Source organism: Dama dama, chromosome 9, assembly GCF_033118175.1.
Source record: "Dama dama isolate Ldn47 chromosome 9, ASM3311817v1, whole genome shotgun sequence".
NCBI classification, from domain to species: Eukaryota; Metazoa; Chordata; class Mammalia; order Artiodactyla; family Cervidae; genus Dama; species Dama dama.
Window position 1 is genome coordinate 23,762,436 of NC_083689.1, and position 22,802 is coordinate 23,785,237.

Genomic DNA, 22,802 nt, shown 5'->3' on the forward strand with positions numbered 1-22,802 from the left:
GTCAGTGGACACATTCTAGACAGCAGGGCTTGGGGACTTGGGGGTGAAGTGCACGAGGTCAAGGGGCACCCACTCCCCACTGCAGGCCCTGGCCCACCCAGCCAGCCTGGTCCAGGTGGAAGACTATCCTTAACGGCAGCATGAAGACTCCATCCATCCCCTTTGGGACCCTCCATGGACATCACTAATCAATGGTTGATTGCCAGAGCAATCAGCATCCTCTGGGCAGCCACTTCCAGTTGATCCCTGGCCTGCTCCACCATCAAGGGTGCAGGACAGGCCCTGGAGCAAGGTCGAGTTTTGGGCAGAGCTTGCTCACCAGATGGGTGGGGCCCTGTTCTGTTCTCAGCATGCAGGCTGTATGGCTGCGATCACCTGGCCTTTAGCAGGCGTTACTCAGATTTCACACCAGCCGTACATGACAGCATTTACATCCATTTGGGGAACAGACTCAGAGGCCCACGTTTTCAAGCCTAGAAACCAGCAGTCAGAGTTAGAATCCAGCCTTCTCCAACCTCCCATTTCCAGCCTCAGGTTCCCCAGCTGCCCCGAGAGGAGTCCTCCCAGCCCCAGCGTCTCGGTTCCTCCTCACTTTGCTTCTGCAATCCAGGTGGCCTGTAGACCCCAAGGGAGGCAGTAGCTCTGGGGGAGGGGAACAAGGTGGCCATGTCCCTGAATTGTTGGGCACGTGTTAGCAAGAGCCCCCAGTCCAGAGGGAGGAGAGCTGCTCCAGGCAAGGGGTCAGGCTGGGGCAGGAGAGGCACGAGGTCTAGGGGTCCTAGAAGGGACTCTGAAGGTTCCCTGGGGGAGGGCTATGTCAGGCCTGGGAGGACTGGGCTGCCGGACAGAGAAGGAAGTTGGGCCGGCCTTGCAGAGGAAAAGGCAACAGGTGCTTCCAGGGCAGGGAAGTGAAGTGAAATTCACTCAGTCATGTCCTACTCTTTTTGAACCCATGGACTGCAGCCTACCAGGCTCCTCTGTCTGTGGGGATTCTCCAGGCCAGGATGCTGGAGTGGTTTGCCATTTCCTTCTGCAGGGTTTCCAGGGCAGGGCTGAATGCAAGTCCAGGTGCTGGGCTCTAGGGCACTGGGGAGGCATAGAGGGTAAGTGAGTTGGGTGGGACACAAGCTGAGTGTCAGGAAGACCCATTAGGCAGACTGGAGGCACCACAGCACCCAGCTGCCCCAGGACCCAGCTCCTGCCCAGTGTCCACCCAGCATCCTTCAATTGCCCCCAACCCCCACCTCAGCCTCTTCCTGCCCTTGGCTGAGTGTGAGACTAAGAATAGATGCTCCCTGACTCCCAGCGGAAACCATAGCCCCGGGAAGCCGGTCCTGAGCCTGACCTCTGTTCCCACCATCTGCCACCCCCCACCCCCACCCCACAGACCATCTCAACGCTTCTCATGACCCCCATGTGCCCTTGACCAGGGCCGGGGCAGAGACCAAGAGACTAGCCTACAGCCTGGGAGGTGGGGGAAGTGCAGAACTCACGGTCAGATCCCACCTGCATGTGGCCTTGGACCCAGCCTTCCTACCCTCCAGACCTCAGTTTCCCAGTCTATAAAATGAGCATTTTTGCCCCCTGCTTTGCAGAGTCCTGCTGTGACCCAGGCACTTGCTAATCTCAAGTCAAGTGTGTTTATCTGACCCCTGCCCTGGCTGTTTACCAGAAGGAGCACTGTCCTTTTATCTCAGGGCAGAGGAAGTAGGAACGGAAAAATCCTCCTCCATCTCAGCCCACCCCCCCAATTTGGAGCTCCAGCCCCACATCCTCTGCCTTCCTTACAGTCCCCTGAAGCCTCATGCTCTCTCTTGCTTCCAAAGTTTTGCATGTATAATTTCTGCCCTGTCTCTTGGACATGTGGAACTCCTATGCATTCCACAAAGCCCCCGTTCTCACAACTTCTGCCCCATCCCCACTCCAGGATGCCTTTTAGACTCACCTCCTGGGCCCCCCTAAGCCCTGTCACTTCCTTTGGCCCTGCCCTGAACGCAGGAGGCTGGGAATGTCTGTATACAGCTTTATTTTTCTCCAGCCTGGGGGATCTTTGAGGGCAGATGTGGTTTACAGTCTACCTGGGGCTCACAATTGTCCTACCATATGGGCTAGGGCAAAGAGTTTCCCTAAAGGAAAGGCTGGGAGGAACAAGACTGTCTCCTTTGATGTGGGGGGCATCAAGGCTTTACAGAGGAGAGAGCCTCAGAGCCGAGCCAGGATTCTCCCAGATGCATAGGAGTTGGGGAGACTCCTTGTCAAGGAAGAGGAGTTAGGGTTAACCTGCTGAGGACTCAGACAATGGTATGGAACGGAGGAGGGGCCATCTGGAGGGATGGAGAGGCCAGAAGGATAGTAGCTGGACCCAGTAGAAGGGAGATCAGGGCCAGGGCAGGAATCCATCTTTCTCACTCAGAGCCTGTACTGGTGTGCCCCTCCCAGGCCCCCGAGGACTCGGTGGCATGAGATCAAGGCCAAGGCAAATGGGTTCTGGCCCACTCCAAGCTGTAACCCAGGGCCACTGAGGCCCAAATTCACCCCTCTATGCCCCAACCCTGCTTCCCATGCATCCTCGAAGGCCAGTCCCAAACCCGTGGACCCCCTTCGCTCACCGGAGGCCCAAGGACTGTGGGCAGGAGGGACCTTTAAGAAGCTTCTCACTTTCCTGCACCACCGTCTGGGCTCAGCCTCCACGCCATTGCTCTAGTAGCACCTGGCTGCTCACCCTCTGCTTTCACAGCTTTGGGCCAGTGAGACCCTGGCCCACAGCCCTGAGTGAGCCACGGGGCTTTCAAGGAGGCCCATCCTGTCTGGAAGGTCATTCCCCCAGCTTCCAGCTCCCTGCCTCAAGCGCGATCATTCCTGCAGAGATGGGCTCTGGGGAGCAGAGGGAAAGCGTACCTCCCCACCCCCACCTCCGGGGCCCAATGCCAGCCTAGGTGCTCCCATGTGCTTCCCCTAGAATGCAGCCGCCCACAGCCCTCCCGCTCACCTGCTCCCGGGAAAAACTGTCTAGGCAGGCTGCCCACGAAGCATCCGGCTTCAGAGTGCGGTCCCTCTCCCCTCTGAACACTCCTGCACCCCCACCCCCAGCCCTGACAGGGGCCTCAAACAAACCCTACACTGATGAAGCATCTACTGAGGGCCAGCCACCCCGCAACCACCACGCACCCCGCGCTCACCAGCTCTGAGCTCTGGGCCCCGGGGCCGGCGTCTGGGCGCCCTGGGGAGCTGACCCCGCCCCCGCCCTCTCTCAGTCCGGGGTGCTACCCAGACGGTGAATAATGCGGGGGCCTGGCAGATAGAGCGGAGCCGGAAGGGGGCCTAGCTGGGGCGGGCTTGGGGGAGGGGGCGGGCGGAGGCTCCTGAAAGGGCGCTGGCCAACCCGGCAGCCGCGCCCCTGCCCCTGCGTCCCGGGATCCCCCGGACGCCCCCTCCCCCAGGAGGCCGCGCGATCTCCCCGGGGGCGGGCTGGGGGGCGCCCCTTGACCCTCAGCAGCCAGGCCTGGGCGGGAGGGGCGTGGCCAGAGCGGGGCGGGAGGGACTGATGCGAGACCGACTGAAAGACAGACTGAGCGAGACTAGGGCAGAGACTGGATCCAGCTACAGAGCGGAGCCCCCGCTCCGGGCTATTTTTAGACTCTGTAGGCCTCCCTCCAGGCCGAGAGGGGACCTCGTCACCTCTCCTTCGGCCCGGGACCCCGCGCCGCCACGTCCTCCATCGGTGCCCCGGCGCGACGTAGCAGCGCGGGAGTCCTCCCGCTGTGACTCGATTTCCCCAGGGGCCCGGGAAGCCAAGCCGCCCCGCTTCCGCCTCCGCACGCCCTTCCTGCCGCCAGGCACTCACGTGTGCTCCAGGGCAGAGGACGGCGCGCCTACCCCTGTACGCACCCTCGACCACCTTCAGGTGAGAATTGTTGGCCCTGAGGTAAGGGGCGGGGCATGAGAGTGGGCAGGTGTGGCTTGGGTGTATCCTACCGGCGGTCCGCGCTGCAGTGGGTGTGTTCCCGTGGGCGGTGACAGCTACTAGGTGCTGGGTGTCCAGGGGCACTCTTAAGCCTGGGTGCCAGTCTCGAGTGCTGCCTGCCCTGGGCACCTGCTGGCTAGTGTGAGCAAGAATGTGCTTGTGTGTGGATTCCGCTGAGTCTGGGCCAGGCCACTCCGTGTCCTGTGGCGCTGCAGCCAGAGACAGTGCCGGGGCGCTGGGCATGGCTGCGAATGAAAGCACACGCCTGGTTGGTTGTGTGTCTGCACGCACACTCGGAGTTGTGTCCATCACTAACCACTGGCTGCCTGGCCTGGATAGGTCCTGTCCCTCCATCATCCATCTGTTCCCCTGGCCAGTGGTGAGCACTGAGAGGATGCCCATTGGACAGATGAGGAAACTGAGGCTCAGAGGGACTGCATGAGTCAGGGCCAAGGCTCAGCTCTAACTGAGACAGGCTGACTGGGGTGGGGACCTGGTTGGTGTCACAAACAGGAAAAGTTCCCGGAAATTGAGCCTTGTGGTGAGGGGAGGCAGGGGTGGGTCTGGGAGCTGACAGGGGCCCTGAGTGTAAGTGTTTCTGTCTGTGTGGGCGTCTGTGGCTGCACAAGGGCGTGCAGAGGGTCCCTACCCTAGGGCGTGCAGGTGTTCACCAAGCATGACCCGGAACCAATGCAGCGACAGGCCTGGCCCCTGCATGTTTGTGCCAGAGGGTATGATCCTTGGTCAACTGGGCAGCATTAGAGGACTTAGGAAATGTGGAAATGGACTGAGGTCATACAGTGCATCAGGGCTTCCACCTGGCTGCTCAGTGTGTGCAGCCAGGAGACAAGCTGTGAGCACAGCCAGGAAGCAGGAAGAGTGCGGGGCACTGGGCAGGGGTCGGGTGGGGTGTGTGTGTGTGTGTGTGTGTATGTGAGTGAAGACTCAAAGTCTCAATGGCAAGAGCAGATTGGGCCTGGGAAGACCAGCCTGAATGCTGGTAGGCAAGTCAGTGGCCTTGTTGTCCCCATTTCACAAAGGGGGCAACTGAGACTTGGCAAGGTCGAGCCCCCACTTGACAGTGGCAGATCGGGGGCTCCAGTCCGAGCTTGTCTGAGGTCACTGTCGCCCCTCTGGGGGGAGGGTGGATAGGCCCCTGGCGTGGGGACAGGCAGGCAGGCCAGGGGGTGGGGTGTTGAGAGGGAGAGGGACTTGTTAAAAAATGGATGGCTTGCGGAAGCAGGAGGAGGAAAGTGGGCAGGCAGTGACGGACCATCAGGCAGAGGAGGGGCCCAGCCCTTGGCATCCAAAGACCACAGCCTGCCAGGGCCACTGTGGTGGTGGTGGTGGGGCAGTCTGGTTCCCATGCCCGGCTCAGCGCCCAGGCCTCTGGGACAGTGGTGGCTGGAGCCCTCCCAGCCTCCCCGAGGTGAGGAGGGGGAGGGGGTCCATCCTGCAGTCCTGCAGAGAGGAGCCAGGACCCAAGAGAGAGATTTCTGGAACTCAGGACCAGCCGATCAGAGCTCTGGAACCTCAGCCCCCTTAAATTCTAGACGCTTCAGGCCTTTAGGTTCCTGAAGTGGGACCTTGTTAGAATTCTAGAACCGGGGACTCGTTAGAATTCCAGAACCCTGGATTTTCCAAGTCCAAACTTCCCCCACTCTCGGGTTATAGGATCCTTGGGTTTGTCCAGCAAATCTGGGGTCCATGTTTCTCATGAGGCACAGAGACGGTGAGCAATTCTCCCAAGGGCCACACAGCGGTGCTTCTGGACCTTGGAGCCTTCCTGGTCAATGTGGGAGGGAAGGGGAGCCGCTGCCAGTGCCCCTCCTGGCCCGCTTTCCTGGGGAACTTGAGCCGGCTGCTATCACCTGAACCCCTGGTTGGGGGACTGGAAACCGCATGCTGGAGCCAGAGGAAGTGGTGCCAGTTTCCAGTCTCCCCGAGGCCGGGGCCCTGGGCTCACAGCGTTTGTTCCCACATATGGGAAGTGTGAAACACACTCGGGGCCTCTGTCCCTGGGTGCATGAGCTCCTGCACAAGAGTAGGGGACCCTGGGGCCATGAGATGCGGGAGGGGCTGGCAGTCACTCCAGGGTGAGGCAGGGGCAGTGACCACAGACACAGCCCGGTCCAGAGAATGTTTAGAAACAACACATACCAGCTCTTGAGGGAGGGAGGGAGGGAGGGAGGGAGCACCCTGTCCCAGGGGGAACTCAAGTGCAGATCAAATCTGAGCTAACAACAAGCACATCCCCTCCCCGGAGTGGAGGGCTCGCCCAGATGGCCACGCACCGTGGAAAGGCCCCTTCCCACCGTCTCTCAGCTTTCAGCTTCTCACTCGAGGCCCCACCCCCACCAAAGTGGTGGCAACCCAGCCTGGGAGGGAGGCTCAGAGGAGCTGGCCATCAGGAGCTGGATAATTTATGAGGCTAGATAAGGAGCTGCTGAGATGAATTAAAGAGATGGGGAGTGAGGTGGGGTGCAGCTAAGCACACTTGCTCCTGAGGCCGGTCACAGACACAGCCTCGGGGCTCATCATTGGCCCCATTTTATCGGAAGGGAGACTGAGGCTCAGAGTAGGGACGAGACTCCTCCAAGGTTCGTGACAGGATTCATGGCAGTCATTTTAGAAAAATTCTATCCCTTTTTGGCTGTGCCTCATGCAACCTTGGCAGTGAAAGCATGTAGTCTTACCCACTGGACTGCCGGGGAATTCCCTAGAAATGGTGACCCTCCACACCCACCTCTCACCAGCCTCCGCCTGACTGCAAGGCTTTTGACTCAATTGCACACATTTGATCTCCGATCAATTCCAGCTATGCTGTGTGACTTTAAATTAGTTACTTAACCTCTCTGTACTTCGGATTCCCCACCTCCGCAAAATGGGGATCAGAAGACTCCGAGCTCTCATTTCAGGGGACCCTGAAACGTTCGATCCCTGGTCAGGGAACTTGATCCCACATGCTGCAACTAAGACCTCGTACAGTTTAATTAATTAATTAATAATAAAATAATACTGTCGTGGTGGTTTAGTCGCTCTGTTGTGTCCGACTCTTTTGCGACCACATGTAACCCACCAGGCTACTCTTTCCATGGGATTCTCCAGGCAAGAATACTGGAGTGGGTTACCATTTCCTCCTCCAGGGGATCCTCCCAACCTAGGGATTGAACCTGAATCTCCTGCATTACAGGCAGATTCTTTACCACTGAACCACCTGGGAAGCCCAATAAAATAATAATAACTAAATTTTTTTTTAACTTTTTTTTAATTAAAAAAAATAAGTGGACCTTTCTGGGCTTCAGCAGCCTGGAACCTCCATGCCTCCCACCGTCCTGCCTCCCCACCTTTGTCCACTCTGATCCTGTGGCCAGTGGCCCCTCACTGCTGGCACAAGCATGGTTTGTGATGTACGTGCACACCACATGGGGGGCTGGCCCCATGGGTGACCCTGTGCCCTCCCAGCTGTATCCTTTTGGGGAACTGAGAGAAGACTTGTTTTTAAATTATTATTCGAGTATAATTGCTTTAGAGAGCTGACTTTTAAATGGTGTCATTTTATTTCTCCTCAAACACTGGTCAGTTCATCCACACCCGACAGTCAGACCCACACGTCTCTCCAATTTTCTCTCCCAGCCCCATACTGAGTAGTTCATAGCCCATTACCTCCCAGCTACTGTTTATAGCCCATCACTGGGGACCCGGTTGCTTCCAGTGAACTGTTTTTGTTTTTTTTTTTTCCCCCAGACTGGTACTGGATTTCAGGGTTTATTTTTTATTAAACAAAAATAGGGGGTGGGGAAGGAATCTACATGATTCTAACATGGGAGGAAGGATGTCCCTAAAAGACCAACGGGGTCGGGTCTTCCCCGAGGCCTTCATGAGGAATTGTGACCTCAAGGCTGACCACAGAGCTGGCCTGGGAGTCAGCGACCTCTGGCCGTCAGCCAGTGGCTCTCTCCACACTTCATGTGTCCTGTTTTACAGCAGTTGAAATCTGTCCTGGATCCTTCATTCCATGAAGGACTTAGATGGATGACCCCCCAGGGAAACAGAAGTTTAGAGAAGAAAAAATTATTTGCCTGAGGTCGCATAGTTGGTGTCAGGGCTAGAGTTCAAACCCAGAGCTTCTCAACCCTTCTCTGCAACCTGGCCAATACTAATTGGTGTCTTCCAGGGTTCCCAGAAGAGGGAAAACTGATTCTTGCCCTTGAGGGTCACTGAGCCTGGGGCAGGACAGAGTTGGAGCTAGTCATCCTAGTAATTGTAACAGCAGGACTACTACTAGGAGTAGTAATAGTAATGCTTACTGAACTGGGAGTGAGATAAGTGAGGAAGGGCTTCTTCAAGGAGGGGAAATTTGAGCTGGGGCATTGAAGTTTGTGTAGTTCACTGGGGCCACTCAGATGAAAATGTAGAACGAACCACCAAAATCTTCTCTGCCGCCCGCCTCCCCGCAGGTGTCTCTGAACCACCACCAGCCTTGGCCTGATGAAGTGGTGACCCTCCCCGCTATGCTCCAGCACCATGTGGCCCAATGCCAGTTCCCTGGGGCCCTGTTTCCGGCCTATGAACATCACACGGGAGGAGCGGCGCCTGATTGCCTCCCCATGGTTCGCAGCCTCCTTCTGCCTGGTGGGCCTGGCCTCCAACCTGCTGGCGCTGAGCGTGCTGATGGGCGCACGGCAGGGCAGCTCCCAGTCTAGATCTTCCTTCCTGACCTTCCTCTGCGGCCTGGTCCTCACTGACTTCATGGGGCTGCTGGTCACTGGCGCCATCGTGGTGACCCAGCACTTCGTCCTCTTTGAATGGCAGACTGTGGACCCTGGCTGCAGCCTTTGCCACTTCATGGGCGTCATCATGGTCTTTTTCGGCCTGTGTCCGCTGCTGCTGGGGGCCGCCATGGCCTCGGAGCGCTTCCTAGGCATCACCCGGCCCTTCTCAAGGCCCGCGACCGCCTCACAGCGCCGAGCCTGGACCACAGTGGGGCTGGTGTGGGCCTCTGCGCTGGCGCTGGGCCTGCTGCCCCTTCTGGGCGTGGGCCACTACACCGTGCAGTACCCCGGCTCCTGGTGCTTCCTCACACTCGGCACCGACCCGGGGGACGTGGCCTTCGGCCTGCTCTTCGCACTCCTCGGCAGCGTCTCCGTGGGGATGTCCTTCCTGCTCAACACCATCAGTGTGGCCACCCTGTGCCACGTCTACCATGGGCAGGCGACCGCCCAGCAGCGCCCGAGGGACTGCGAGGTGGAGATGATGGTGCAGCTCATGGGCATTATGGTGGTGGCCAGCATTTGCTGGATGCCACTGCTGGTGAGTGGCGGGGATTGGGGCGGGGACTACCTGGGCCTGGGTTCATCCTGATAGATTCACAACCCTCAGGTTCTCATTAGCCCAAGAAAATGTGACCCCAGGGTTCAGGGGTACTCCCTTGAGTGAGACACAGATAACCCCAAACTGGGGGCAGGACTGGGGCAGAAGCAGTGACCTGGGACTGAGATGCCCAGGGAGGGGCTCCCAGGCTCTCCCCACCCCATGGGGGTATCAGAGAAGACTTTCCAGAAGAGGGTCATTGGAGCTGGGGTTTTGAAGGAAGAAGAGGAGTTTACCTGCTAGACGAAAGCAGGGAGGATATTCCAGGTAGAATCACTGAATCATTTCTACCTTGTGCCTAGTTCTGGGCTGGACCCCAGCCTTTCAAAGATTTTTCCTGAGTCAGGTGAGTTTACTGAAGTCCTTCCACTGATTAATATATTTGGCCTTTTGGAGTTGTTATTTTCCCATTTCTGATTCTATCTGGACAAGTCTGAAGACCAGAATCAGATACTTGGTTTCCAGCCCATATCCAACAAGGACTTACCATGTGACTCTGGCTATGGGCATCCTTCTTCCAGCCTCAATCAGTTCCTTAGAATTTAAAAGAAGAAAGTGTTAGTTGCTCAGTCATCTCCAACTCTTTGTGACCCCATGGACTGTATAGCCTGCCAGGTTCCTCTGTCCATGGAATTCTCCAGGCAAGAATACTGGAATGAGTAGCCATTCCCTTCTCCAGGGGATCTTCTCAACCCAGGGTCCAGGGATCAAACCCGGGTCTCCTGCACTGCAGGCAGATTCTTTACCATCTGAGCCATGGGGGACGGGGATGATTTAAAAGGCGTCTGCCTCTCAGAGCGACTCAGGAGGAAATGAACTCATTCATCCATTTGTTTCTTCAAGAAAGACTGACTGAACAACCAGCATGTTGCTGGCTCTGGTCTAGATGCTGAGCAGGGAACAAAAAGGACAAAAATGCTTGACTTCCTGGAGCTCTTTGATCATGGCGGTGGTGGTTTAGTCGCTAAGTCGTGTCAGACTCTTGCAACCCCATGATCATGGGGAAGACAGCAAATAAACAGTGCATAAATAAGTGAAATGGTAGATATTAGGAAGTGATAAGGGCTAAAACAAAAACTAAATCTGTGGGATAGGAAGATTGCAAATTTGGTTGTGCTTTGTTTTGCTAAATGTTTTTACATGTGCCAATGGTGGGCAAAGAAATAGAAGGAAGCATAATTTTGTGTGTGTGATATGTGAAGCTGCAGGCATGACGGGCCCTGGGGGAGTAAAAGTTATGGTATGATGCTTCTGGCTGAGCAATGTGCTTCTGAAACTCAGTCCCTGGGGTGTCCCTCCCAGGTCTGTTTTCATACAGCTGAGACCGTTTCTATTTTTGTTTATTATAATTATTATCATTATTATTTATTGAGCAGCATCCAGAGGATGCCTGTGAGCACCTGATTCAGGTTTCCCCCTCTCTGCCTACAGCACTTCAGGGCTCCCATCTCCCTCAGGATAAAACCCCAAGTCCTCCTGCAGCCCACAAGACCCTGCAAGACCTTCTCCATCCCCTCCCTGCCCTTCCCTCCTCCCTCTCTCCCCCTTGCTCACTCTGCTCCAGCCACACCAGCCTCCTTGCTGTTCCTCCAACATGCCAGAAATGATGCTGCCCCAGGGCCTTTGTATGTGCTGTACCCTCTGCCTGGAATGCTCCCCCAACCCCAGATCTCCACATGAATCACTCCCTCACTCCTCTATGTCCTTGCTCAAATGTCACCTTCACCAAGAGTTCCCTGACAAAGGTCTGCCTCAGCATCTTCCTCATCCCTGCCTTCCTGGCTTGACTGTCTCAGAATACCCCCAGATGACCCCTGCCCTTCTCTGAACCACTGGAGCTGAGACTTTGAAGGATGGATAGGAGATTAGAGAGATGTGTGTGTTAGTCACTTAGTCGTGTCCGACTCTTTGTGACCCAATGGATTGTAGCTCGCCAGGCTCCCCGTCCATGGAATTTTCCAGGCAGGAATACTGGAGTGTGTTGCCATTTCCTTCTCAGGGATCGAACCTGGGTCTCCTGCATTGCAGTTGAATTCTTTACCATCTGAGCCACCAGGGAAGCCTGAATGGGATATTTGTTGTTGTTCATTCGCTCAGTTGTGTCCAGCTTTTTGTGATCCCTTGCACGCCAGGCTTCCCTGTCCTTCACCATCTCCTGGAGTTTGCTCAAACTCATGTCCATTGAGTCGATGATGCCAGCCAACCATCTCATCCTCTGTTTCCCCCTTCTCCTCCTGCCCTCAATCTTTCCCAGCATCACGGTCTTTTCCAATGAGCCAGTTCTTCCCATCAGGTGGCCAAAGTATTGGAGTTTCAGCATCAGTCCTTCCAATGAATGTTCAGGGTGGATTTCCTTAGGATTGACTGGTTTGATCTCCTTAATAGGAGATAAGCTGCCAGATAAAAACCAGGAAGGCGTTCTAGGTAGAATCACTGAGTCATTAAATGATTCCCAAGTCCCCTTTGGCAGCCAAGTTTTTCCTAAAAGGCCATATAGTATACCTTTTAAACACTGTCTCTATGACAACCACACAGCTCTTCTATTGGGGTGTGAAAGCTACCTGGAAATGACTGGGCACGCCTGAGTGCCAAAAGGACTTCATTTATGGATTCAGAAATGTGAATTTCATGTAATTGTCACATGTCACAAAATATGCTTTCTATTTTTTTTCTCACCATTGACACGTGTAAAAATATTCTTAGCAAAACAACAAACTAAAAAGGCACAAATAAAGCAAACAAAGCACAACAAAAACAGGCGGCAGGCCAGAGTTGGCCCATGAGCCAACTCATGCTCCAAAACCTCCCATGGCTCCCTGTTGTCCCAGAGGAAAGGTCCACAGACACTTCCCTCCATCTCACTGGGGAAACTCCTATTCTCCATCTGATTACCTCTCCCAAGCCTGGCCCAGCGCCTCCTCTGGGCTACAACAGTGTCTCCATCCCTGCTCAATCACACCCACCCCTACCACTGAGCTGAAACCACCTGGTCATGTAAGTAGAGCCTGAGTCCATTGTAGCCACTACACTGTCCCCAGAATTGCCCAGCACACAGTAGGTGCTCAGGAAACAATTGTAATGTAGTAATTCAATACAATATTAATATTAATCATAGTATAATTTTAATTATGAAATATAATACCCATTATAATAATTTGTATTAGAATTAATATACATAATTATAACCATGATATAATTGTTAAATACTATATAATATATACTATAATTATATAGTATGAATTAATACTTAATAATTATATCAATCATATATATCTATATATTATACAATTGTTAAATACCATGTAACGTATAACTATAATTATATGCATTCATAATTAATTATATCAATTATTATATAATATATGATTATATATTATATAACTGTTAAATACTATATAACATATAACTATAATTAAGGGGTTTCCCCAGTGGCTCAGCAGGGAAAGAATCTGTCTACAATGCAGGATGTGCTGGTTCGATTCCTGGGTCAGGAAGATCTTCTGGAGAAGGGAATGGCAACCCACTCTAATATTCTTACCTGAAAAAGCCCATGGGCAGAGGAGCCTGGCAGGCCATAGTCCATGGGGTCGCAAAGAGTTGGACATGACTGAGCAAAACTATTATAATTACATATTATTAATTAATATTTAATATATTGATCATTATATAGTATATAATTGTTAAATACTATATAGCATATAATTACATATTATTTAATATTTAATAACTATATTGACCATTATATAGTATATAATATATATTATATAATTGTTAAATACTATATAACATATAACTATATGTTATTAATGAATACTTAGTAATTATATCAATCATATGTAATACATAGTCACATTAAAATTATATATTATATAATTACATATATAATTTTAAATACCATATAATAAATAATATGGTTATAACTAACAATATATTATTAGGTAACTATATTATTCTATATTATATTCTATAATTATTTATAAATTATTGTGTATAATAATTTGTATCTTATATTACATATTGTGTAGTATTAAATATAAATCCAATATTTAATAAACTATATTAAACTGATTTACTATTTTTAACATAAAATTATTTAATATAAAATTTTTTCAGAATTTTATAAACTTTAAATTTCAGAATAGTGTAAAATAATAAAATAAAATAACAAAATTTAATTATTTAATATAAATCTTATACCATAATTTGATATATTATTATATATAGTATATATATTTGATATATGTAAAGTTTGTATAAAATATGTGTTTAATAGCATAGTAACACTGGCAGTCACAGTGATTCCACCTGTTCGCACCTGCAAGTCCTCTTTGTCCACCATGTTTAATCATGTCCAGGGGAGGAGCAGGAAAAGTATGCTATTTTGCAGCCACATCAGCTGAAGTTCAGAGAGGTCAGGCAGATATCCTGAAGGTCACACAGCCCAGCAGGGACAGAATCAGCACTGGATCTCAGGGGACAGCAGGTGGCACAGGCAGGTGCTGGTGGAGGGCAGGGCTGGCTGCCAGCCTGGCCGCTGGCTGACTGCTCTGGCCCCCGGCAGGTCTTCATCGCCCAGACGGTGCTGCAGAGCCCGCCCGCCATGAGCCCGATGGGGCAGCTGTCCCGCCCCACGGAGCGGCAGCTGCTCATCTACCTGCGAGTGGCCACCTGGAACCAGATCCTCGACCCCTGGGTGTACATCCTGTTCCGCCGGGCAGTGATCCAGCGCTTCTACCCTCGCCTGAGCACCCGGTCCAGGTCACTGTCCCTGCAGCCCCAGTTCACCCGCAGGTCAACGATACACTAGGTCCTAGGCTGGACATAGTGGCAGCTCTGGAAGGACAGAGCACCCTGCCAGAATGTCCCTCACCAGACCTTTATCCTCCCTGTTGGTCGCATCTGTCTGTCCTGATGCCCAGGAGCCAAGAGTGCAGCATAGACAGAAGGTTTGAACAACAAAATTGTGTGCTATCTTCCATCAGCCCCAGGGACCCCCCCCCCAAGTCTTCCCTGACTCCCCTTTCCAAAGCCCTTCCCCTCTCTCAGCCCCCACTTTGAGTCCCCTCCCAACTCCAGAAAGGGTGTGACGGTGCTGGGCAGGTATCTGGAGGAAATCAGACTTGTAAGCCTACCCTTGCAGAAATCCTCCAGAAATAGGGGGCTCTGACCCCTGAATCTGACCTGCTTACTGGGGTATGGTTGATTCCCTTTGACACCCCAATTTGAGAAGGCTCTGTCTAGAAAAATTGAATGCCAACAGACCCCCTCTCTTGCCAAAATATAATCTCCACCTCGGCTTTATTTTCCTTTGACTCTGAAATCATCCAACATTGAAGTTTCTGGCGTCAAGATTCCTATCCAGCCCACAGCTGCTGAGCAGAACTGGAGCTGGGGTCGGGGAAGCCCCAGCTGAGCAGAACTAGGGTGGGAGTGGGGGAAGCCCCAAGAGGTGGGGCTGGCTCCTCACTCCTCTCCCCACCCCCTTTATTGAGTCTTCCCTGAGCATTTCACGGTTGAGATCTCCTGGAATCCTGCCTGCAACCCCAGGAGTGGGTTCTGGGTTAAACCCATTTAGCAGATGAGGAAAAGAGAGGACAAGATAGATACCTAGAGACCATGGGGTACACGCCTGCTTCCTCCACTGCAGATGAAGCGCATGCCCATCAGCTTGTGGTTTCACCATCTATCCACTCAGCCCCTCAGACTCCCTGCACCTTGAGCAAGCAGCTCCTGGCCCACATTAGCTGCTCAATAAAAGTAGACTGATCCTGTACAGACTGCTGTGTGTCTGCAGGGCCCTCAACGCCTGCGCAGTTAGCACTTATAAGATGCTTGGCACATAGTAGGCACTTAAGAAGCATCTAGTGTTTTCATGTCAGCACCCCTTCCTCTGCTCTCCCCCAAATACCCCCCAAAATAACACATCAGGCTGCAGGGGTTGGAGGTGCCTTTATGCCTTTATTCCCCACGAGCCCTCAAGCCCTCAAGGTACATGAGAAAGAAACTGCCTCCTGCCTCCCCTGCTCGCCCCTACCTCACTGCCCTCCCATAGACCTGGGATCAGCAGTTTCCACCCTCCCTTCCTCACCTGCCCCACCCCATTTACAGGGATGGGGTGTGTAATACAGTCACCTGCTACTTCTGAGCAACCCAGGCAGGGAGGAGCAGGAAAGGGGATGGGGGCCATGGGGGCTCCAACTATGTCACGCCCAATCTACTGCCCCCCATGGTGGGGTAGGAGCTTTGACTCCCGTGGAGGTAACTTAGACTCCCTGAGCATGGAGGAGGGGGCAGGCCCCTCAAATGAGGGTTCAAGGGGCTGAGAACTAAGGAGGGCCACCCTGGGGGCAAAACTAGGGATGACAGATTTGGTGGGTGGGGTAGACTTCTGGGGTCCCAGCTGGGGCTTGGGGGAAAGGACTGGTTTCTGGGGGGTGAAGGGAGACTGTGGCTGTGGGGCCAGGGGAGAAATTGAGGGGCTTCGGCCAGGCCCAGGGTCGGGCGGGGTTCCTCGTCCCAGATCATGGGGCTGGGGGCAAGAGATTCGGCTAGGACCTGGAGTCGGGGCTTTGGGTGGTGGGCCTAGGTGTTGAGGTCGGGCATAAGGGGTGGGATAGGGCTGGGTTCTGGGGTCAAGGCCTGGGGTCTGTGGGCAGGGCCCCTTTCTAGAGCTGAGCTGAATTCTTGGACTGGTCTGACTTCTAGTTTCAGAATCAGATTCAGTTCTGGAACTAAGGTGGACTCCAGAGCTGGGCTGAGTGTTTGAAGTGGTCTGGGTTTTAGAGCTGGGCTGGGTCTCAGAGCTGAACTGAATTCTAGAGCTGCACTGGGTTCTGGAGCTGAACTGAACTCCAGAGCTGAGCTGAGTTCTTGCACTGGTCTGGGTCCCAGAGCTGGGCTGGGTCTTAGGACTGAGCTGGGTTCCAGAACTGGTCTGGGTTCTAGAGCCAGGTTGGCATCTAGAAGCAGACTGTGTTCTGGAGCTGAACTGGACTCCAGAGCTGGACTGAGTTCTTTCACTGGTCTGGGTCCAAGAGCTGGGCTGGGTCTCAGGACTGGGCTGGGTTCCAGAACTGGTCTGGGTTCTAGAGCCAGGTTGGGATCCAGAAGCAGGCTGTGTTCTGGAGCTGAATTGGACTCCAGAGCTGGGCTGAGTTCTTTCACTGGTCTGGGTCCCAGAACTGGGCTGAATCTCAGGGCTCAGCTGGGTTCCAGAACTGGTCTGGGTTCTGGAGCTGGTTTGGGATCCAGAGCTGGACTGTATTCTTGAACTGCTCCAGGTTTCAGAGCTGGGTTGCATCTCAGACCTGAACTGAACTGTGGAGCTGGGTTGGGTTTTGGAGTTGAGCTTGACTCCAGAGCAGGGCTTAACTCCTGCACTTATCTGCATGTCTGAGCTGGGAGGGGTTCTAGAGATGAGCTGAGTTCCAGAGCTGGTCTGCTTCCCAAAGTCTGGCTCAGTCCCAGAGCTTCCCTGGGTTGTGGCCTGGATTTGGTTTCTAGAACTTGTCAGGCTTTCTGAGCTGAGCTGAGCCTCAGAGGTGTTTTGAGCTACTGGGCAGGGCTGGGTCCTTGAACTGGGCCTACTCTCAGAGTTTGACATAGCTGTGGAGCTGAAGGCTGTGTCTGCATCCTTCTGGGTCCCAGGACTTGACTGGGTTCCAGACATTAGCTGTATTCTGGAATGTACCTGGGTCTCAGCGGTTGACTGTGTTTTGGAGTCAGGTGGAATTTCAGAGCCAACCTGGCCTCTAGAACCGAGCTGAGTTCTGGAGCTGGGTGGACTGCTGGAGGTGGACTGAACTCTGGAAAGAGGCCAAGCTTGGAGATCTGTCCTTGTCCCAGAGCTGGATGGCATTCTAGAGTTGCTCTGTGCTCTGCAGTGCGCATGGGGCTTAGCATCAGGCTGAGCTCTGGAGGCAGGTCTTGCCCCAGCAATGGGTGGGGGGCCAGAGCTTGTCTGAATCCTGGAGACGGCTTTGCTTGTCGCACGAGGCTGGGGGCTAGATCTGGGCTCAGTCTCTGAGCTGGATTCATCACTGGAGCTGGACTGGGCCCTAGGACGCAGATAGGGTCTGGACCTAGGCTGGACTGAAGTATGCATCTGGGTTCCTGAGCTGGCCTGGGTTTGGGAACAGGGTTGCACTTCAGAACTGTCTTTGACTACTAAGCTGGAGTGGCTTCTAGGGCTGGACTGCCTCTTGAGTCTCACGTGGGCTCCAGAACTAATTGGTGTTCCTGAGCTAGATTGAGTATCCAGGTATGGCTGAGTCACGGAGCTGTCTTGAGCTGTAGAGTTGGATCGAGTTTTATGGCAGGGCTTGGTCATAAAGCTGTCCTGGCTCCCAGAACCAGGTTGGATTCCAGAGCTGGGGTGGGTCTTCAAATTTATCTGGGTTCCAAAGCTTGACTTCACATCAGAGCTCCGCTTAGCCTCAGAGCTGGCTTGGGCTCTAGAGCTGTCCTGGGCTCTAGAGCTGTCCTGGGCTCCAGAACTGAGCTGGGTTCTGAAGCTGGACTGCATCTCAGAACTGGATGGGGTTCTAATGATGAACTGGGCCTCAGAACTGACCTGGGTTCTAGAGGGGGACTTGGTCTCTGAACAGGGCTGAGTCTCAGTTCTGGGCTTGGTCTCTGAGCTGGGCTGGGCTCTAGAGTAGGGCTGAGGCTCTGATCTGGGCTTGATCTCTGAGCTGGGCTGGGTTCTAAAGCAGGGCTGGGGCTCCGATCTGGGTTGTGTCACAGATCTGAGCTTGGTCCCTGAACTGGGCTGGACACTAGAGCAGGACTTGGGCTCAGATCTAGGCTTGGTCTCTGAACTGGACTGTGTTCTAGAACAGAGCTGGGTCTCAGGTCTGGGCTTCTGGACTCTGGAGCAGGGCTGGGCTTTGGAAACTGACCGGGAGGGCTGGGGCGGGGGGCTGGGCTCTGAGCTGGGGCTGCGCTTGGCACCGGGGCAGATTAGCCACAGGCTTCCCTGGCCTCGCCGATGGCGGCCCACACCTCCACCACAAACTCGTCCGGGAAGGCGAACTCGCCCAAGACGGAGTCTAAATGGCGTGCAAACTCCTGGACGCTCACTGTCTTCTTGGAGGTCTCCACCATGGTGGATGCTGCAGGCCAAGCAGAGGGGAAGTGGGTGAGGGTTCTCCCTGGGGTGGGGGGGATTCCCACCTCCTCCCCATGGGCTGTCCTCCCCCCAGGGTCCACCCAGCTTACCCTGGCCCCTTACCCAGCTCTGGGTCCCTAATGCCCATGTAACTCTCCAGCAGGTCGTCCACCCTCCGAGATGCCTCATCCTCGAATTCACTGGGCTGGGGGCATGGGGGGCAAAGCAGAGAGTCAGAAGCCTGGGATCCTCCCACCCAGCCCCCTCCCCAAGTCACTACCCCTTTGGTGGTAGCAGATTGGGACCTTCCATGAGTCAGTGCTTCTGGTCCTGCCATTACTGCCCTGCCTGACAAGAACCCATTCTGAAAGAAAAAGAAAAAAAGAACCCATTCTGCAGATGGGGAAATTGAGGCTGGATAAAGGAGAGGGTCTTCCCCAAGGTCATGCTGAGTTGGTATCAGCGGTAGAACTCTATGTGCAAGAGCCCCTGAAGGCCCCCCATCCCCTCCACTCACCACTTCCTCTACAGTGGCGGACCCCCCAGACCGAAGCCGCAGGGTCTCCCTCCCACTGCTGACTTTCACTTCCATTGGGTATTTGCTGCTCCGGCTCCTCTGGCCGATCATATCTGGAGGGGACAAAGGAGAAGAGGTGCGTGTGTTCCAGGTGAAGCTACATCTTCGTAAAGACTCAGAAACCACTGAGCCCTTCTAGAACATTCCTACCCTCCAAAATCCTCCTTATTTCCATGGATGAATCCTCAGAGATGCTGTTTGAGAATGCTTCCTTCCCTTAAATTTCCCTCCTCCTCTCAAAATGACTCTCCCTAGAAGAAACTACTTCAGATTCTCCTTGGGGCCAGTCCAGAAAGTATCTTGCTCTAGAATTTGCTCTCCCTAATCTAGTCATAGCTTCCCTGCTACTCACTCCAGTATTCTTGCCTGGAGAATCCCATGGACATAGTAGCCTGGCGGGCTACAGACCATGTGGTCACAAAGAGTGGAACACGACTGAGCAACTAACACTTTCACTTTCACAACCTAATCGTGAGGGCTTCCCAGGTGGCTCAATGATAAAGCATCTGCCTGCCAATGCAGGAGACATAAGAGATACAGGTTCGATCCCTGGGTCAGGAAGATCCCCTGAAGTAGGAAGTGGCAACCCACTCCAGTGTTCTTGCCTAGAGAATCCCATGGACAGAGGAGCCTGGCAGACTACAGTCCATGGGGTCACAAAGAGTAGGACCTGACTGAACAACTGAGCACTCACATACATGGTGACCTCCTTATCTCATCCATGGACCAGTCACAGACTTCTTTTTGAAAAGCTCCATTCTAGGATTCGCTATGAAAGCCACTCTCTAGAACTCACCAGGGACTCAAAGCAGGACTTTAAAAGCTCCCAGTCAGGTTACAAAATAGATCCAGACAGCTCCTTATCCTTTCTCAGTCTTCCCAAGCCTCCCCCGACCCCATGCCTGGGCTGACTCTATGACAATGTAGAAACAACCCACCTGTTTCTCAAACAGTGCCAGAAGGTCCCTGTCCTGTTACCAGGGGCATCTAGAACCTTCCATCCTGTCCCATCCCCTGACCCTTTGCCGCTCCGTACATCCAGAAAACCCATTTCTGAAAGAGCTTCACCCCACGCAGCCTGTCCCCCAGGGCCCCAGGTGGCCCTCACCGAAGGCTCTCTTGGGCTGCACCAGCCGCAGGGTGAAGGGCTGCGACTTCGGCAGCTCACGCAGCATCTTGGCCACCTCGTAGTGGCGGCAGCCGACGATCGAGTGGTCGTTTATGGCCTCAATGCTGTCTCCCACACACACTGCCTCAATTCGGTTGATGATGCTGCCTTCCTTGATCCTCTGCGGGGGACCCAGAGTCATTCACAGGACTCCACCATCCAGCCACTCCACTCGGGTCCCCAGAGCCCATTCACACCACAGAGGAGCAGGGGCTTACCCCAGGTTGCCGGACACCCTGGAAGCCACCTGCCCCACCCCCCAAGTGGGTACCTTGATGAAGGCATAGCCGGCCCCATTGTCCGTGATGGTCAGTCCCAGGGCATCCTCCGTCTTAGTGACCTCCACCTCCTTGGTCTCGCCGCGCACATGGGCAAAGATAAAGTCCTCCAACCCTATCTGGCCGCCCAGGAGTTTCTGCATGTCTACCTTGTGGCTGTTTAGGGTGCAGAATAAGATCTGCCCAGAGAGGAGAGGAAGCCCCAAATTAACGACAGCCCTCTTCCCCCACCATCTGCACAGAACAACCAGGGGATGGGCTCAGGGGCCTGATAGGGAAACTGAGGCACAAAAGCACGAAACCCCTGCCTTCCCCAGGATCATAGTCATGCTTAAAAGGGCAGAATATGAGATCCTCAGAATGGAGTAGGAGGCGAGGAGACTGGGACCCCCAGAATGAGGAGTAAAATGAAAAGGAGGCTGCGGACAGATGGACACCCTTCTTCCATCCTCCCTCAGACTTCCACTTTTAACCCTTTGGTGACCTGACAACCCCAGACCATCTTTTAAAGGCAGTTAATTCCAAATCTCCTGGCGCCCCCTGGGGGCTGAGGGGCGCACCTGCGGCCCAGCCCGTGACTCCCACGACCTCGGACATCTCACCTGGCAGGGGGCTGCCTGGAACCCCAGTCCCTAGCCGCGTCCAGGAACCGGAGGCGCTTCCCTGAGGGCTGGGGTCCACTCCTACCTGGGTAGCCCAGTGTTTTTCGGACGATCTAAGGATCCACGAGCCCTAAGACTTGCTCACCTTTTGCACAGGGAGGGCAAAGGTGGTCCACGAGGTATGGGCACCGCAGGATCCGAGAGGTGAGCCTCTGAGATCTGGAGATAGGGTCCCCTCCACCCGGAGATGGAGGATCTGGGGGGCCCCGTCCCAGAGTCCAGGGTTCACCCCTATCCCCGGTCGACTAGTGGGCCTCGGGTGCTGGGGTCCGCGGGCCTCACCTCGGTGGGCGCGATTCCGAAGGCCTCGGCGATCTTGGCGTAGAGTTCGCGCACGTTGGTGAAGCCTTCGATCTTGCCGGTGGGGCTGCCGTGCGCCAGCTGCGTGCGGAAGACGAGGCGCGGGCGGGCGCGGGGCGCGGTTGGGGTCGGGGACGCCGCCGGGGGCTCGGCGGGCGAGGGCGGGGGCGCGGGCAGGCGCTGAGCCTCGGCCCCCCGGGCCTCGCGGGCCGCTGTGGTCTCCATGGCAGGAAGAGCTCGGTCACCGGGGCCACCGCCACAGCCGCCGGATCCGCCGCTTCCTGCAGGCTCCCCTCCCCCGGCCCAGGGCGCGACAGCCGAGCCGCCCGGGGTAAGGGGATCCGGGAACCCGAGCCTCCCGGGAAGGCGACACCGCGGAGTGTGTATGGGGGGTGGGCCCCAGGTGTCCCGGCCCTGCCAGGGCCAGCTGTGCTCTCCCCGGGGAGCAAGGGAAAAAATAAGGATCACAAATAAGGATAGGGCAACTGCCAGTGCCAGAGCGCTCACTCTCTGCTGGGCGCACTCATTTAATCCTTGCAACAACCGTCCGAGGTGGGGAGGACCCTTACCCTGGCACAACTGAGCCACATCGTGTCCATCCCCTGCCCACAGCCCTCCAGGGCTCCCACCTCCCCTGGGGGTAAACCCTAGTCCTCTATTCTGCCAACAAGGCCCTGCATGACCTGCCACATCCCCATTCCTGCCCCCTTCTCCTCCCTCATTTCTTCTGACTCACTCTGCTCCAGACACATGGGTGTCCTCCCTGCTCATTCAACACACAGGGCCTGGTCCTGCCCCAGGGCCTTTGCACAGGCTGTGCCCTCTCCAACACCTGGAACATCTCCCACATCTCCAAGTGGTTCACTCCTTCGCCTCCTCAGCTCTTGGCTCAGACGTCACCTCCTCTCACCAGGTCCCAATTTCTCTTCCCTGCTTTTTTTCCTCCCTAGCACTGAGCGTGACCTGGCAGGGCAGATATTTTATTTATTCATCCTGTGTTTCCTCGGTCTCCTCAACTGGAGGAGAGGCAGGCAGGAGTTCTCTGAGCCCGCTGGGTTACAGATGAGGAGGCCCAGGGTACTAGGAGGTTTCTCTCAGAATTCCCTGGGAACCCAGTGTCACCAAAAGGAATGTTGCTTTTGGCTCAATGAACAGCACTGGAATGCCATATAGCAGCTCAAAAGGGGGGCCTTATGCCTCTGAAGAATCTCAGAAACCAAGCATTGCTGGAAAAGGCAAGTTGCAGAAGGCTTCGGAGGAGGTAAGAAAATTTATGTAAAGCTTGAAACCGTGCAGAACGGCATACACACTGTAACACAGATGAGCCTTGAAAACCCGATGCTCTTTGAAGGAAGCCAGATTGCAAAGGCC

General features: G+C 54.4%; 2 protein-coding genes across 3 annotated transcripts; one reads left to right on the forward strand and one right to left on the reverse strand.

The window, feature by feature from the left end:
- The first annotated feature begins 3,769 nt into the window (after positions 1-3,769).
- On the forward strand, positions 3,770-15,110 carry TBXA2R (thromboxane A2 receptor). Its single transcript, XM_061150698.1, has 3 exons — positions 3,770-3,904; positions 8,425-9,277; positions 13,899-15,110. The coding sequence occupies exons 2-3, from the start codon at positions 8,492-8,494 to the stop codon at positions 14,142-14,144; spliced, it is 1,032 nt and encodes a 343-aa protein (XP_061006681.1). The 5' UTR covers positions 3,770-3,904; positions 8,425-8,491; the 3' UTR covers positions 14,145-15,110.
- Positions 15,111-15,275: 165 nt separating this feature from the next.
- GIPC3 (GIPC PDZ domain containing family member 3) lies at positions 15,276-21,656 on the reverse strand. 2 transcript variants are annotated; one of them, XM_061150696.1, is made up of 6 exons: positions 21,414-21,656; positions 20,463-20,648; positions 20,132-20,312; positions 18,964-19,076; positions 18,557-18,651; positions 15,276-18,450 (listed from the first exon to the last, which is right to left on the reverse strand). In XM_061150696.1, the coding sequence occupies exons 1-6, from the start codon at positions 21,654-21,656 to the stop codon at positions 15,552-15,554; spliced, it is 3,717 nt and encodes a 1,238-aa protein (XP_061006679.1). In that variant the 3' UTR covers positions 15,276-15,551. The 2 variants fall into 2 exon arrangements, with proteins under 2 accessions (XP_061006679.1, XP_061006680.1); XM_061150697.1 differs by having other exon boundaries at positions 18,156-18,450; positions 18,570-18,651.
- Positions 21,657-22,802: the final 1,146 nt, after the last annotated feature.